This window comes from Falco punctatus, assembly GCF_963210335.1.
Source record: "Falco punctatus genome assembly, chromosome: Z".
In the NCBI taxonomy this organism is placed as follows: domain Eukaryota; kingdom Metazoa; phylum Chordata; class Aves; order Falconiformes; family Falconidae; genus Falco; species Falco punctatus.
Window position 1 is genome coordinate 22,529,324 of NC_137586.1, and position 14,631 is coordinate 22,543,954.

At 38.0% G+C, this 14,631-nt stretch overlaps 1 protein-coding gene across 6 annotated transcripts in view; it reads left to right on the forward strand.

Moving 5' to 3' along the window:
* IPO11 (importin 11) overlaps nt 1–14,631 on the forward strand; it is a 98,431-nt gene that overhangs the window by 11,936 nt on the left and 71,864 nt on the right. For all 6 annotated transcript variants that reach the window (XM_080372820.1, XM_080372822.1, XM_080372819.1 and 3 more), the window contains exons 6-7: nt 4,906–5,006; nt 11,629–11,701. In XM_080372820.1, coding sequence (XP_080228946.1) covers nt 4,906–5,006; nt 11,629–11,701 — 174 coding nt within the window. The remainder of the gene's footprint in view (nt 1–4,905; nt 5,007–11,628; nt 11,702–14,631) is intronic.

Below are 14,631 nucleotides of genomic sequence, written 5' to 3' on the forward strand. Positions count from 1 at the left end.
TCTCCGTATCAGTACCACTATACGACCATCCCTTAAATAAGTCCACTTATTTATTTTTATTTTATCATTCATGTCCTGAATTACCTTTAAGTTTTCTTTAGAATAGTTTGGCTCCTGATCTGTACTTACAGTTTGGATTTTATTGTCTGGTATTAAGGATAATTCCTCCTTTCCTACCTCCTCTGTTACTTGTCTGGCCTCAGGGTCGGCCAGGTGGTTTCCAATTTCCAAATCAGTGCCTCTATGGGCCATCTTATGTTCTTCCTTCCTGGATGGAAGAATTCCTTCTTATAACAGAGGGGGCCATTCCTCACATCAAGGTCTGGCATGGCATATGTCCCCACCACTCAACGCCTACTGGGTTGCAGCCAACAGCGGAGCTCAAGATTCTTCTTGGTGGCAAACACAGAGGCCAACCCAGTCTTGCCCTTGACTATGGTAGGAGGCACCTGACCAACCTTATTCCTTGTACTTTGTTGTCAATGCAGAGTTTCATCTGCACATCCCATAACAAGTCACTGCCATGGCAAAACACACAGATTTACATTAGTAGAACTACTACAGAGTGTATTTTGTTTCAGTTTTTCTGCCAATATCCCCACAGCCTTGCTGACCAAGGGATATTGTTTTTATCTGAACTGGGCAAGCCTCCCCCTTATCATTTTTACTGTAACAGGTAAAGCATTTTTCACCTTTCCTGGAATTTATTTTCAGATACACCTGGTTAAAAATTTCTTTTACTCCAGGGAGGTCCTCTTTTCCTCTTTTCTGTTGAATTAAAGATAAGCTCAATATTTCAATTACTTGATAATTTTTAACTTTTAGTTTCATTTCTCCTTTAAACATCTAGATGTTCTAATAAATCTCATCCCAACAAAGATTTTGGTGAATTTGGCATTCTTATTTGTTTTCTTAGTTTGTACTTTAAAGGTTTCAGGATGTTTTCCTGGTGGCCAGCAGCTCCCACAACTGTAACAATTTTTTTTTAAATTTTTTTTTCTTCACTGAGGTTTAACAAATAAGTTGGTTTTGTATTCACTAAAATTCCACCTCATACCCATTGCCTGCCCTAAAGGGGCCGTTACCGGTCCTGTTGTACTGCAAATGCTGCAGCAATTGGGGTGACATTGTCAGGTCCTTCTGCTCAATTGTCAGCAATAGCAACCCCTCCCCCTCACCAGCAGAAGGGTTCGGGGCAGGAGATGCTGTTCCTGCTCTGCAGGTTACACAGGCCTGCCTCTGCAACAGCACTTCTGTTTTGACTCTTTCTTACCCTGAATGCAAATCTGCTACTTGTTGCTTTAAGTCTGTGTTCTTACATATCATGCCTTCGCAGGCAAATAGCAAACACCCTGCCATGCATCCCAGCATGATTCAGTTGCACCTTCGAGGGGGTACGGGGGTTTGTACAAACTCACCCCAATACTTTAACACTTTCACAAGGTCTTTGATTCTCAACTCCGCACCACACCCCCCGCCTCAGGTTTTACATACATTAGTGCAAGTTTTTATCTTACAACGTGTTTCATTCTGGTTGCTCCACAGAAGGAACCACAACCTGAGCTTTTTAACACAAAAATTTCAACAAGAACATCTTTCTAGTTTAGGTCTCAGTTTTTTTTTCTATTCTTTTCTAGAGCCATAATCAAAGATCAGGTGATGTTAATCCCACACTCTTTCTAGTGCTAGTACCATAGGATCCCGAGGGGGTACTAATCCACAGTCCTTTTGCCACTCGGGTTTGTCCCGGAGGACGAAGAACATGTCTGCATATGATACTTCGTCCCATTTTCCTTCTCTTCTCAGACACAACATTAATTGCAGGAGAGTGTTATAATCTAACGTTCCTCCCTCCTGAGGCCATTTCGCATCACTCTCCAATTTATACAAAGGCCACCACTGATTACAATATTTAATCAATTTCCTTCTATTTTTGGTGCCACCCTGTCCTACGATATCCCTCCAATGTTTTAATATACAACCTAAGGGCGATTTTTCACAGGGCTTACTCCTTCCATTTCCTATTTCGCAATTTTAATTACTTTGTTTTTATCCGGCCGCCTTAGCCACCCAAGGTCGGAAACGCGGATAGAGCTCCTTACTCGTTTTGCACTCGAACAGCGTGTCTCAAGCACTCTTGCACTCACACTCAGTCAAAATAATTAAGCTATACACGGAAAATCAAAATGCGCATCTCAATCACACCATTCACACTCTCCGGGCAGCCCTCAGTCACACAAGCAGTATGCTATACAGTACCGTGCACTTATGTACAACTTTTAGGAACACTGACAGTTCACAAAGTATGCATTTCAATGAACAATTGCCAAAAACCAAACAATCAAACAAAAACCAAATTTTTCCCGGTCTTAAGCAGATTGTTAAGTTTTCCGCTATTTGCCTAGAATTACCAGAATATTATTTTTCAACACACATTTCATAACTCCCAAGTTTTGAACATGTAACAAGACAACACATAGAACAAACAAGACATAGAGCGCTATTTCAGTTGTTACATTCTAGGAATTCCCCAATTCTTAAGACAACCTAAATGAAGTTTTTAGCTTCCCCCTTTTTCCTCTTTTTTTTTTTTTTCCTACGCAAAAATTTCCCTTTTACTTTTGCTGTGAGGTCCCTCTTGTTCCTGTGAGATTCCGCCTTATTCCGTCCCGCCCCCCGCTTTCAGTCACGAGGCCTCCGGGCTTTTAGGAATGGCAGTAACCTCGGGTTTGCTCGATCTGCCCTCAGGATCGCTAGCGGCCACCCCTTGGTCAGCAAACCCCCTCCCAAGGTACTTTTCCTCCTGGGGACTGCGCTGCGCGCCGGACGTCTCCGTGCGTCTCACCAGCCGCCCCGTTACTAAACATACCGTTTTATCCGTGGATCCAGGGGTTTCTCTTCTGCTCCCGGGGGAACAGCTGAGAAGAGGAGGCTCCTCTGAGGAAATCTCCCGGGGCGCGCCTGGGAGCGTCCGCTCCGCAGCTGGTCCCTCAGCCGAGCAGAAATCCTCCTGCCTGGCTTGCCCAAATGACGTACGGAATTAGACTCTATAACTCAAAAGTTATAAAGTAGGTATGTTTATTGCACGCAGATGCACGGGGGATCGCTCCTCCACAAGCGTGCATGCCCGAAGTGACAAACCATCTCACATTTATACAATAAAACAAATGAATATTCAATTAACGCCTATACATATTCGTTACCTAAACCCCACTTCGTATGTTAGTTAGCTTATCGGTCCTTTGCCTGCAATGTGGTGGTCTTGCAGGTTTGTAGGTGATTCATGTCCTTGTGACCATCCCATCTTCTCCAGCAAGGAGACTTAGCACTCCCTCCCTCTAGATAGCATTGGAATAGCTCATCCTTTTCTCATTCTTTTTAAATAGCCCCTTTGTTAGAGGAAGAAGGGCAGGCATCTCCTCAAAACTGTAGGCGTCTCCTCAAGGCTGTGTGCCTATGTGAGTGCCTATGTGACCAGACACCGCACCCATGACCAGTCACCATACCCACGTTCCTGGGCAGACATATACAATCACAATCGATGTCCATTGTCCCCATTTCACACTATTTCTCCATATCAGTAAAATGCTTAAGTTGCCTCAGGGAAAATCTTTCAGAGATTCAGTCCTTCTTCCTAGATGAGCTTTGGGAAAGAATGATCTATTATATACATCCTTTTCATGTTGTGTGGTGTTCATCAGTGGGCTACAACATTTTTCATGTTTTTCTAAAGGTTGAGTTGAATACCTTTGTTGATGTCTTTTTGCTTTCTCGTGATTAGAGTTTGTGAGGGCTTTTCTAGTGTTGGCCATTATATCTAAAAAGCTGTTTATATTATAGAAACAGAGTTTGAGAGAAGGTTAAGTTTTGAATTCATAGTGAAAATGCTTGATGAGGTCCCAGGTTTTTATAATGCTGAGTTATTTCAGGACTTTATAGTTCTTCAGCTGTGGCACCCAAGAGTAGCAGATGTTCTTGACCTGAATTCCTGCATTTCTCATGTTCTTTCTTAGTGGCCTTCTAAAAGCAATTGATACAAGTGGTGCACTCTTTTTCTCCTGTGTAATATGACCACTGAGCCCACACCTATTTGCTCCCTAAAGGAGGGAGTAATATCTTACCCCCTCGAGAAGGATCCATGTGATGCAGTAGAAAACAGGGAGAGAGCCAGAGTAGTACCTGTAATAAGATTCAGTAGCCTACCTTTATTATAGCTTTTCCTGATTGTCACAATGTCACTATATAAAGTAATTCCTCTGTGTTTGTCTGTATGTACATACAGGTACATAAAAGTGTATATAGACAGATGCAGATATACATCTGTGTATAGAGATATACATGTATGTGTATAGCTTTTTAGTAGTAGAAACTAATTTCCTAGAATCAGTGTAGGCACATTCGAGAGTTGCTGTCCTGCAAGGTCACGGTTTTGCAATCAGCTTTGGTAGTCAGGATGGTTCTTAGCACTTTTCAAGATAATGAAGAAATCTCTTAAAAGCTGAATTCTGACTAGAATAGAAAAGTACTCTGTATTGTGTGTGCCTCAGACTTCTAAGAGCTATGTCATTAAAGAGTATAATAGCTAACTAGTGCTAGTATTTGTTACCCCTTTATTGCTTGTTCAACTGGCTGAGATTAGAAATACATTTGTCCTGTATGTTGGGGTTTATTAATAAATCAGGTATTAGGGTGAGTGATAAAGATTTCTTTGGTCTTTAAAAATTAATGTTTAACAGATTGTTTCACTTGTCTGTCAAATGCTAATGCATTTTGTTTATATACACCTGTACATACAGAGATGTGTGTATTTAAATGTACACCAGTGCATACGTTGAAATGATTTCTATCCTGTCTGTGGTGTGGTGAGCAGTTTTAAACTTTTTTAAATCTTTTTTTTTTAAACAGAATATTTTTACAAATCATACCTTGGATGTGAATGTAAGATGGTTAGCTGTGCTGTACTTTAAAAATGGAATTGATCGCTACTGGAGACGGGTTGCACCACAGTAAGTTCTGATTTTCTTCCACTTAACCTTCTACAGCAGGTTTTGTTATACTTGCCAAACTGGACAACAGCAAACCCTTGGCTGATAGAAGTTACTTTAGAATTAATGGTGAAACTGATAAAATGTTTCAGTGTTAGGACTTGCTAATGAGCCATTTTGTTTTCATATTACTTCTTACAACTCATGTTGTTCATGTTTTACTTTGGAAAACTGGATTGGAAGGCTGTTTCATAGGTATCAGATTTTGAAGTGACATTGTAAGTATAGTGTTAACACCCGGACTTCCTGATAGTTAGAGATGTGAAACATTAGAAGTCTCTTGGGGAGAGATTATTAGGGAGACATTTCATTTAAGCTGATTCCTAATTCATTCAAAATATGGAATGTATACATGAGAGAGGGGCAGTAGCTATCATGATAGCAAGTTCTGGTCTTCATTTTTTGTTGTTCTGGTATGTGGGTGCTGATAATACATGTCAAAAAGTTCTCCAAAGAAGCTAAAAATCTAATCTGTATTCTTGAGTACCACATCATTTACTTAATAGTTAGAAACAGTACCATTGTAATTTGTAACACCTACAGAATTATATACTTTTCAGTGTTCTTTGTGAAGTCTTTTTTTTTTTTTTGCTTTAAAAAGTGTAATTTCAAAAAGTTTCCATTTTCTTTCACTGTTTTCAGGAACTAAGACTTACCTGGAAGTATTCAGTCTCTCTCGTAGTGCTAGTTATATAAATGGGTGGGATATCACTGTCAGATGGATTTTATGGATCGTGAATCTCAGCTAGTTCACAAAGTATGCATGATTTTCATTGTGTTCTTTGTTTGAGATAGTTTAACGTATTTTGCCTTACATAGTAAACTTTTCCAAAGATCTACCAAAAGAGGGAAAAGTGATGAAATTCTATGTCTGCAGGACGTTTTAAATAGTGTAGTGCTCCTTCATCATTACATAAGGCACTAGAGTTTTTGTATATGTGGATTAGTATACAATTGCAAAACATCTGCAAGTGTTTGGGTTCCCTTATGTGAAAGGAAAATGCATGGAAGATAGCATGTATCTTTGACATTTTGGTTGAAGTGATGGGGTAGTACTGCTTACATTACAGGTACCTAGCAAGCATTACTTGAAGCAATTAAAATATACTGTTCCAATTTCTTAATACTTTTAGATAGATATTAGTAGCGCTTCCAGTGGAAAAAAAACATGGTTCATTTTCTGCAGAAGTAGTGACTACAATTTTATTGTTTGAACCAAGGTAAAAATTGAGTAACAGTCTTTCATTGTACTTTTCCTGTTGAAAACTTAATGTGATTTTAAAAAAAAAAAACACCAGAAAACATGATTATATTGGATCTGGCTGAGCCCCACAGCAGCCCTCACAGTGCTGTGCTTGGTTTGGTAGCTGGAAAGGTGGTGATAACACACCAGGGTTCTGGCTGCTGCTGAGCAGGGCTCACCCAGCGTCAAGGCTGTCTCTCCAGCCTTTCTCCGCACCCCTTACCACTAGGCTAGATCTTGGAAGGGGACATAGCCAGGACCTTGACCAAAAGTGACTAGTGGGAGTGGGATTTTCTATACCATATGACATCTGCTCAGATATAAAAGCTAAGAGTAAGGAAGAGGAGGTGGGGGGCATGTATTATTTACATTTGTCTTCTGCTTTCTGGGAAGTGGCCAAATGTAGCCTGCTGCTGGGAAGTAGAAAATAAAATATTTTGTTTTCCTTCCCTTCCAAATGTGTGACTTTTGCTATTGGTTCATTAAACTGCCTTTATCTTGACTCACAAGGGTTTTTTTAAATCTTAATTTCTCCCCCCTGTTCTGCTGAGGAGGGGAGCGATAGACCAAATTGGTGGGCACCTGGCATCCAGCCAAGTTCAACCCCCACATTTATTAAAGATTCCACAGGGTAAATCTATACTAAATTTCAAATACAACCACAGTTTTCCCCCATTTCTAATTTTTCTGCTCTGAATTTCATGCAATTAAAGCATAAAAAAAGTACTGGCTGCTGTTAAAGTTTACATGCGGTAAATTAAGTACATTTCCACTCTATCCAGTTGTTTCTCCAGTTCTGATTTTTTTTCCCTAGATTTCTTGTGTGACATCTTGTCAGTATTTTGCAGTTACCCAAATAGTTTTGTTTTAGCAGCAGAATATGTTGAGGGCATTTTGAGAAATGCCATAATTAAGCTGTAATTTCTCAGTTGATTGTTTTGTGAACCAGTCATGTTTTGGATTTCATGGTATTTGAAGGGATTGTTGCCCTTGCAAAATTCTTGTCTTTCATCTTGTCTGTCACATCAGCAGCTCTGCTTTGTCTGTCCATTGTAGTACCTCAAAGTTTGTTCTGATCTACCCAGCCTGTTCAGAAGAGCAGATGTTTGGGTTGGAGGTGACTGGTTTCTGCTGCCTCTTTGAAGGGAAAGACTAATTCCATACTTGTGTTTTTCTCCATGGGGTGGTAACTTAGGTCTGTCTGCTTTACTCGGCTGTTTACAGTTTTCACAAAATCTAAGGAAAAACATACCATTGACACTTCTGCTCTTTGCCAAATGTATTTGATTGAAATTTGGTAGGTAGTTTGAAGAATTATGAGAATTGAAGGAGGGTTCCTACAGATAGGTAATGTTTTCATATAACCTTAATTACTTAGTAAATCGGAGCCAAATACAGTTTCTTTTGGAACTATATGTCTTAAATATTTATGTACTTGTGAAGAACTTTCCAAGAATTTTGATGGTAAGTTAAATGCCTCAGTTGTACAGGTGTGCTGGAGTTATTTTTCAGTTGAAGCAAGCAGAACTAGCTTTACCTCTCTGCTGGGCATTTATGGTTTCTCAGCTGCTGCTGCTACAAAGCAGGAAAATGTTGAGATCGTGAATTCTCGGGACAGTGCATTAGTTGACTTAATCATTATACTAAAATACATAGCAACAAACAGTGAATACAAACAACTTTTTTTTTTTTAAGAAAAAGTGAGCCTTCTGAAATACTTTGCTCTTTGCACCTGTTCACCAATGCTGTCTGTCTTATTCATGCTACTTATTATGCCTTGGCTGTACAGCCATGTTTTCCAGTGAGCGTGATTTTGGAGATGGGCCTGTGAACTTTTTTCCTCCTGCTTTCTCAGGCAGCTTTCCACATTGCCGTGGAGAAAAGCCTAGGGTTGTCATAGCCTCTTTTTGGGCAGTTTGGCCTGTTTTTTTTGGTATTTGTGGTCATCCTCCAAAGGTGGTCTCATTTTATGATTTTGTATGTGTGCTTATAAATGGCTTTTCTTGGAGATCCTTTTTTTCAACGTTTTTGATTTTACAGATAGTTGCTGTTGCATCCTGGTTTTTGTGGACTTTGTTCTTTGATTTGAATACTGGAAACTGTAATAATGCATTTCAAATCCATGTTCTGATTTGTTTGAATGATAATTATAACTGTTCAGATTTGAATTTCTGGTTTATGAAATAATAGACCTTTTTTAAAAAGCTCCAAAGTAACTTTTTAAATATCTGGATACTTGTTTCCCCATACCACAAACACAGGAAAAGATCAGAAACCTTGAAATTGCAAACTGTAAAGGACTACAACATAAATAAATTTCATCCCTAGAAGACCTTATTTTGATTTTTGATTTGGTGTAATCCAGTGCAGAAGGGAAATAACTTGAGTGATACACATTCTTCCTAATTTCTAGCGTGCCTGTAACTTCTGTATGGAGCTGTGGGCCTTTCTTGCAGTCTATTAAAGGAGGATAAAGGTGTTGCTGTCCGTGGCTGTTTCTGTGACTGCTGCAGGGGTGAGCATGTAGCAGGGGGATCCAGTCCCCGGCAGATGTCACTGTCCTATTACCTAAACGGTAAATCCCTCCCTCCGCTCTCTGGTGAGCTGTTTGCAATCCTGTCATATAATGCAGTATGCTGCTTGCGTCTGCATTGATTTCTTCAATTATTCTTTCTCATTACTCTTCGCTGACTTTGCTTGTCGTAAGCTTCTGTATTTGAGGTGCTCATCCTCATGAGTCTATTTCTTTTCCTTCTTTTGCGTGTAATGGCAAGAGCTTAATTACAGCATTTTTATTCATAGTAACAAATTGAATGGTTACTGCTCTTGGAATATGTGTATGATATAATTAATGTAATGGTAATTATGGAAAAGTAATGAAGGCAAAAGGTCTCATGAGCTCACAAACAAGGTAAAAAATATAGCAGAACAGTCCTTTTCCTGTACAAACCAGGTTTTATATGCTGTTATGCCTGAAGGTGAGGTATTGTACAAGCTACATTTAATTGACATTAGATTTCTTAATTGTATTAGTAAGTTTTCAAGTTTTATGAACCTTTCAGAGTATGCCTGTGTGTGCAGAAATTACATACTGCAATCTTAAAAAAAAAAAAAAAGACCACAGAAATTTATTTCCCTAAAACATCATCTAGTGGCTTTAGATTAATAACTGAAATAGTTCCCTGCAGAAAAAAATTTACTGTTGCAGAAATCTTTGTAAACTTTACCCAGAATGTTTGTAGGCATAATTTAATTTTATGTTAAAATATTTTAAAGCCTAAGTCTTCATAAAAAGCCCTTTAAATCTTGTTCCTGAGTGCTATAAATTACCTTTGAAGATAAGACTTAGTGTGCATTTATGAGTCACCAGTGAAACAGTAAATTGCTCTTCTTGAGTACTATACTTGGAATGGTAGGTTTCTGATTTAGGAAATAGTGAGTACTTGTGTTATATACAGAGGGGAAAACAGTGAAAACTATTAATACTGTTGCAAATGTTTGATCTTGGGGTAAATCCTCTCCTGTTATTTTCAGGTGAATATTTAGTATTTGTGTAGAGTAGTGTAAAAACTGTTTTAGTGAGCTTTACGCATCATTTTAAGTCTCACTGTATAAAACTCCAGTAGGTCAGTATTTGTACCTGAGGTGAGGCAACAGAAAGTGGTTGTGTTGCTGTGTTTAATCATCTTTATTTCCAGCCACTAGACCTCATGGAGATGTCATGGTTGCATGCATGCTTCTAAATTGTTGCAATGTTGGGTGAAACAGTTTCATCTAAACAACCTTGTTTGGTAACATAAGTCTTTTTTCTATAAGAAACACCTTTCTAGGTGCTATCAGCAAATGAAAGTGGATTTTTTTTCTGATTGCATAATCTTCAGATACCAACAAAGCATTTTTAAAAGCAGTTTTGTTTCCTGTTTGGAACTTAAAATTACGTGGGTCGTATACAGTCTTAAATAGTATAGGAATGATATGATACTGTAACTTGTAATCTTAAACTGATGACTAGGTCACTTCAAGGGAAGTATAAAGATAGTGTAAAGCTGCACTTGAATGAAAATTAATCTTTAAGGCTTAGAATTTATCCTTCAGATTAGTTTTCCCTGCATTCTTTAAGACTTTATAAACATATTTTTCACTCAAATCTGTAATTTTCAGAGGATCCATATTTTTAAAGTGTAGCTGTATGGCTTGCTTGTAGAATAGGATTATTGCTTTTGCAAAAAGAGCTGTCATCTTGCAGTCGACTGGCTGGCACATACATTATTAACATAAGGCTAGCCTGTTACTTAGACAATATATGTAAATGTCTACAGTGAAAAACAAGAATGAATTTGAGAAAAGAGAAGATGTTACAGACTGTAGGTAGAATGGCTTGGGAGAAGGGATAGACTCCTTAATAAATGTCAAGCCTGGGGCATAACAAGATAAACCCTAGGAAAAACCCAATGGTTAATGAGACCAAACAGAAAATAACTATAGCTATGTGTGAACTATCCTCATTACCATATTAAAAGATCCACCTTCCAGCAAAAAAGGAAGTCCCCTACTAACAAAGCCCGCTTCCCACAGAACTGGTCAGTGGAAAGGTATGCTGTACCTTTAAATGGAGTCAAGACTTACAAGAACCATTGAGAATTAAGTGTGGCTCAACTTCATTATAAGCAATTTTTCAAAGTCTATGAAGTGTTTTACTGTGTGTTAAGATGTGTGCTAGCTTTGTGGATTTACCACCTAGCACCCATCTCTGTGCAGGCGTGCAATAAAAAAATTAGTGTGTGAATTGACACTGCTCCCTGGGTAATGAACTCTGTGAGACAACAGTCTGATACCTTATTGCCTTATACTGGACACTTTTGTCATTATGCATTAGTGTGCATGGGCAAAGTCATGCTCAAGTCATCAGTCCCCACAGTAATAACTGTATAATAACAATCAGTTTACAGTTTGTACGCTTTTCCCGTATTTTTATAATGTATCTGGGTACCTTACTCTCTGAACTTTCTCTTCGGCCATTTGTGTTTACAAAGGTCACGTGAAAACCTGAGGTTGAAAGGCCTCAAATGTTTGTCTGTTTCACTGTTCCCTCTCTTTTTAAGTGTATTTGAGATAGTGGAAAAACAAAGGATATTCTTTCGATAGTGTATCAAACTGAAATACATTAGTTTCAAGAAAATGGTGTATAAAAATAATTTTCATCCCGTCAAACGCAGATGCATTAATGGAAATGATCATTCAACTTTTGTGACTAGTAATAGTGAGAAAATAATTCTAAATATTACTTAATATTTTTTGTATTGAGAGTCAAATAATATTTTAATAAATATATCCTGACAGCGCTCTTTCTGAAGAAGAAAAAACTACATTGCGTGCTGGACTTATCAGCAACTTCAATGAGCCAGTGAATCAGGTTAGTGTTGAACGATTATTACTCTCCCAGCAAATACTTGTATTGGTATATAATTGGGTTTCCTTCTTTACAAAATGTTTAATAATAATAATAAAGCTGACAAGTTGCAATTTATGTGTTGCCTTTCAGACAGATCTTTGTGTTGAAGTGAGATCTTTTTCCAAAGGTCATAATTCATAGAATCATTTAGGTTGGAAATAACGTTTTGTCTCTTGGGTTTTTTTTCAGTGGCAGTTGATGTTGTCCCTTGCTGTTTATGCAAACATTTGGTGAAATGGTTCAGGGAACTCATGTAGCTCAAAAATAACCTTGCCCTGAGTGATTTTTCTTTTTTCAGCTGTATCTGTTATCTGATCTGACTCCCAGTATAGCCATACAAGGAAGTGTGGTGGTGGTGTAGCAGGAATAAGCTGTTGAGAATGCTGCTGCATAAACCCACCTAAGCAGTGTTGCTGTCACATGTCTAATTACAGCATTAATTAATTTAAATAGGCATAATAAAGCTTCAGTGTGATAGTGTCTTGTCTTACATAAAGTGACTAATTATAAGCTACTATTTTGATTAGCGCAAGGTTTTATTGTTAAATTGAGTATAGAGCTAATGTTAGGGCCTCAGAATATCCATAAGCTAGATGAGTCAGTCTTCCTTCTGCTAACTTTTTCTTGCTCATGTGAGTATGAGGTTCTGCAAGGAAGTATTTGCTAATATTTTAAGCTAGGATCTTAAATACTTTTTTTGAAGAAAATACAGTAATGATTTGCATGACGTAAAACTTAAAAAGAAAAAGTATAGCAAACAAGCTTCTGTTCTGCAGACAGTTCTGTTTCAACTTTTCAGGATTCCTCAGTTGGTTTAATGTTATTTGTAGGATTAGAGCAATGTATCAAAATTAGGGCAATTTAATGTTTGTAGAAGACCTTTGTGCAATTACAATTTTGACTAGAATTTAAAGTTTTTATTTTAAATGCAGGTTTTTTTATTGCAGGTATACATAGGAAATATCTTTAAATTTGTAGTCCACGTATAGTTTCAGTGTAAAAAGTATGACCAAATATTAACTTGTGTCTTTATTTTCAAAATAACTATGAAGTATGTCATGTTGCACCATAAAATGTGTGTCATTTATGCTACTACTAGGTAGTATAAAGTTTATCAAATATTTAATTTTGAAGTGGTTGCATGGTATTTATGTTTCTGAAAACCTAATGTTAACTGCATTGTATGTAAAACAATTCAAACTTTTTATCAATAATTTTTCCCATATCTCCATTAGTCTTTAATCAGTTTGCCTGCTAAGGCAATAGTATGGCATGTTTTATAGTTATAAATTTCACTGCTAATGAACAGTTCTGCAGTTTTGAGATTATAGTTACCGGCTGAGATTGGAACATTTTAACTTTCATTTAAAGACTAGCAGCTTCATGTATTGGTTTGTGTGTCTTTATGATATTTTTGGGATGTAGTCTTTTAGGATATAGAGGACTTTGATTTGTTTTTATGCTAGCAGCCTGCTCCTAAATAATTGTTCAAACAATTGTTGTGATACTGAAGGATGTTTACAGAATCCATCTCCTCTTCTTGGTCCCTTGTTCCCCAATCTGTATATTACATATATTGAGGTTTTCTTTCAGAGGCACCTTTCATTTAGTCCCCAGTCTGCCTGATACGCCTGATATCTTGTGTTCCCAATGAGTGCTCTTTTCTAGTTGCAGATACTTCACAACACAGTTGCTACATGCTTGGGCTTCCTGCATCATCAAAGGCAGAAAAATTATGACCCTTGTGTGTATAAAAAGAAAAAGAAAAAAAGAAAAAACCCAACCCCAAAATATAAGAAATTAGACAGTATTGAGATGTGAAGATACAAACTGACTTCTAGGTGAGAGAGAGAAGAAAACAGAACATGCCATATGTTGGGAGCATCATTTCCATGCCCTCTGAAGATATTTACCATATGGAGGAAAGAGAGGAGCAAAATATTGCTTGAAATGTGTGACAGCAGATTTTTATTTTTTTTTTTCACTTAAAAAGCCAGTCCTCAAGGAGAAAGTACTCTTGGCATCCCTGGAGAGGTTTCTTCTTGTATCACATACAGAGAAGAGTTTATTTGTTCCCTCCTGCCAATCGATAGCACTTGATCTGAAAGATATAGGATATAAGATAAAGAGATAAGACTCCCAGCTGTTCCTTGCAAATGTTGGTGTCAGTTGTCTGAAGCAATTCTTCTTGGTAAGCAAGTAGGTAGGAATGAATGTTGTAGGAAGTTTTGTGGGGTGGTCAGACTTCAGATGAAACAGCTAAGGAAGCAGTAAATGGGTATTCCCTCTTATGCCCTTAAGTTGCTTGGATTCTTTTTGATGGCGTAAGGTGGTAACTTCTTCCCTAGGCTGGAAGTGTGGTGGTAATTGTAAGGGTATGTTGAAGGTGAGAGCGTCTGCTTCATTAATCCAATCAGGGAACCTTTTCAATGCGAACAGGGTAAGAATGGGGAAATATGAACATGAAAATATTTGAACTTCAAAAAATGTTTGAAGTGAAGTTATGAGGGACTATACAAAATTTGTTAAGGAATGTTTATGGGAAGGGAGTTGTGGAGCAGCAAAATGGGAAACAGACAGAGAGAGGGTATGAAAAGGGCCAGCGATGTGTAAACTGTGGCTGGTCAGTACCCATGTCTGAACAAACCTGGTGCCTAATCACCACCATCTGTCCTGTCTCCTGAATAAATCCTTTTAAGTATCTTCCTGTGTAAGCTCAGTCTGTGTGCATGCTGCAAGGACTAGGTGCCAGCTGCTGGCAAGACTGGCATCAGTGCAGTTTGGTGCCAGCAACCAAAGTCAGATGGTGGGGGTGATATACGTCTATCTAAAAGCTAAAACTCAGATATAGCAGAAATAAGGGTAATGTGTATTCAGCAATCTAGTTTGTT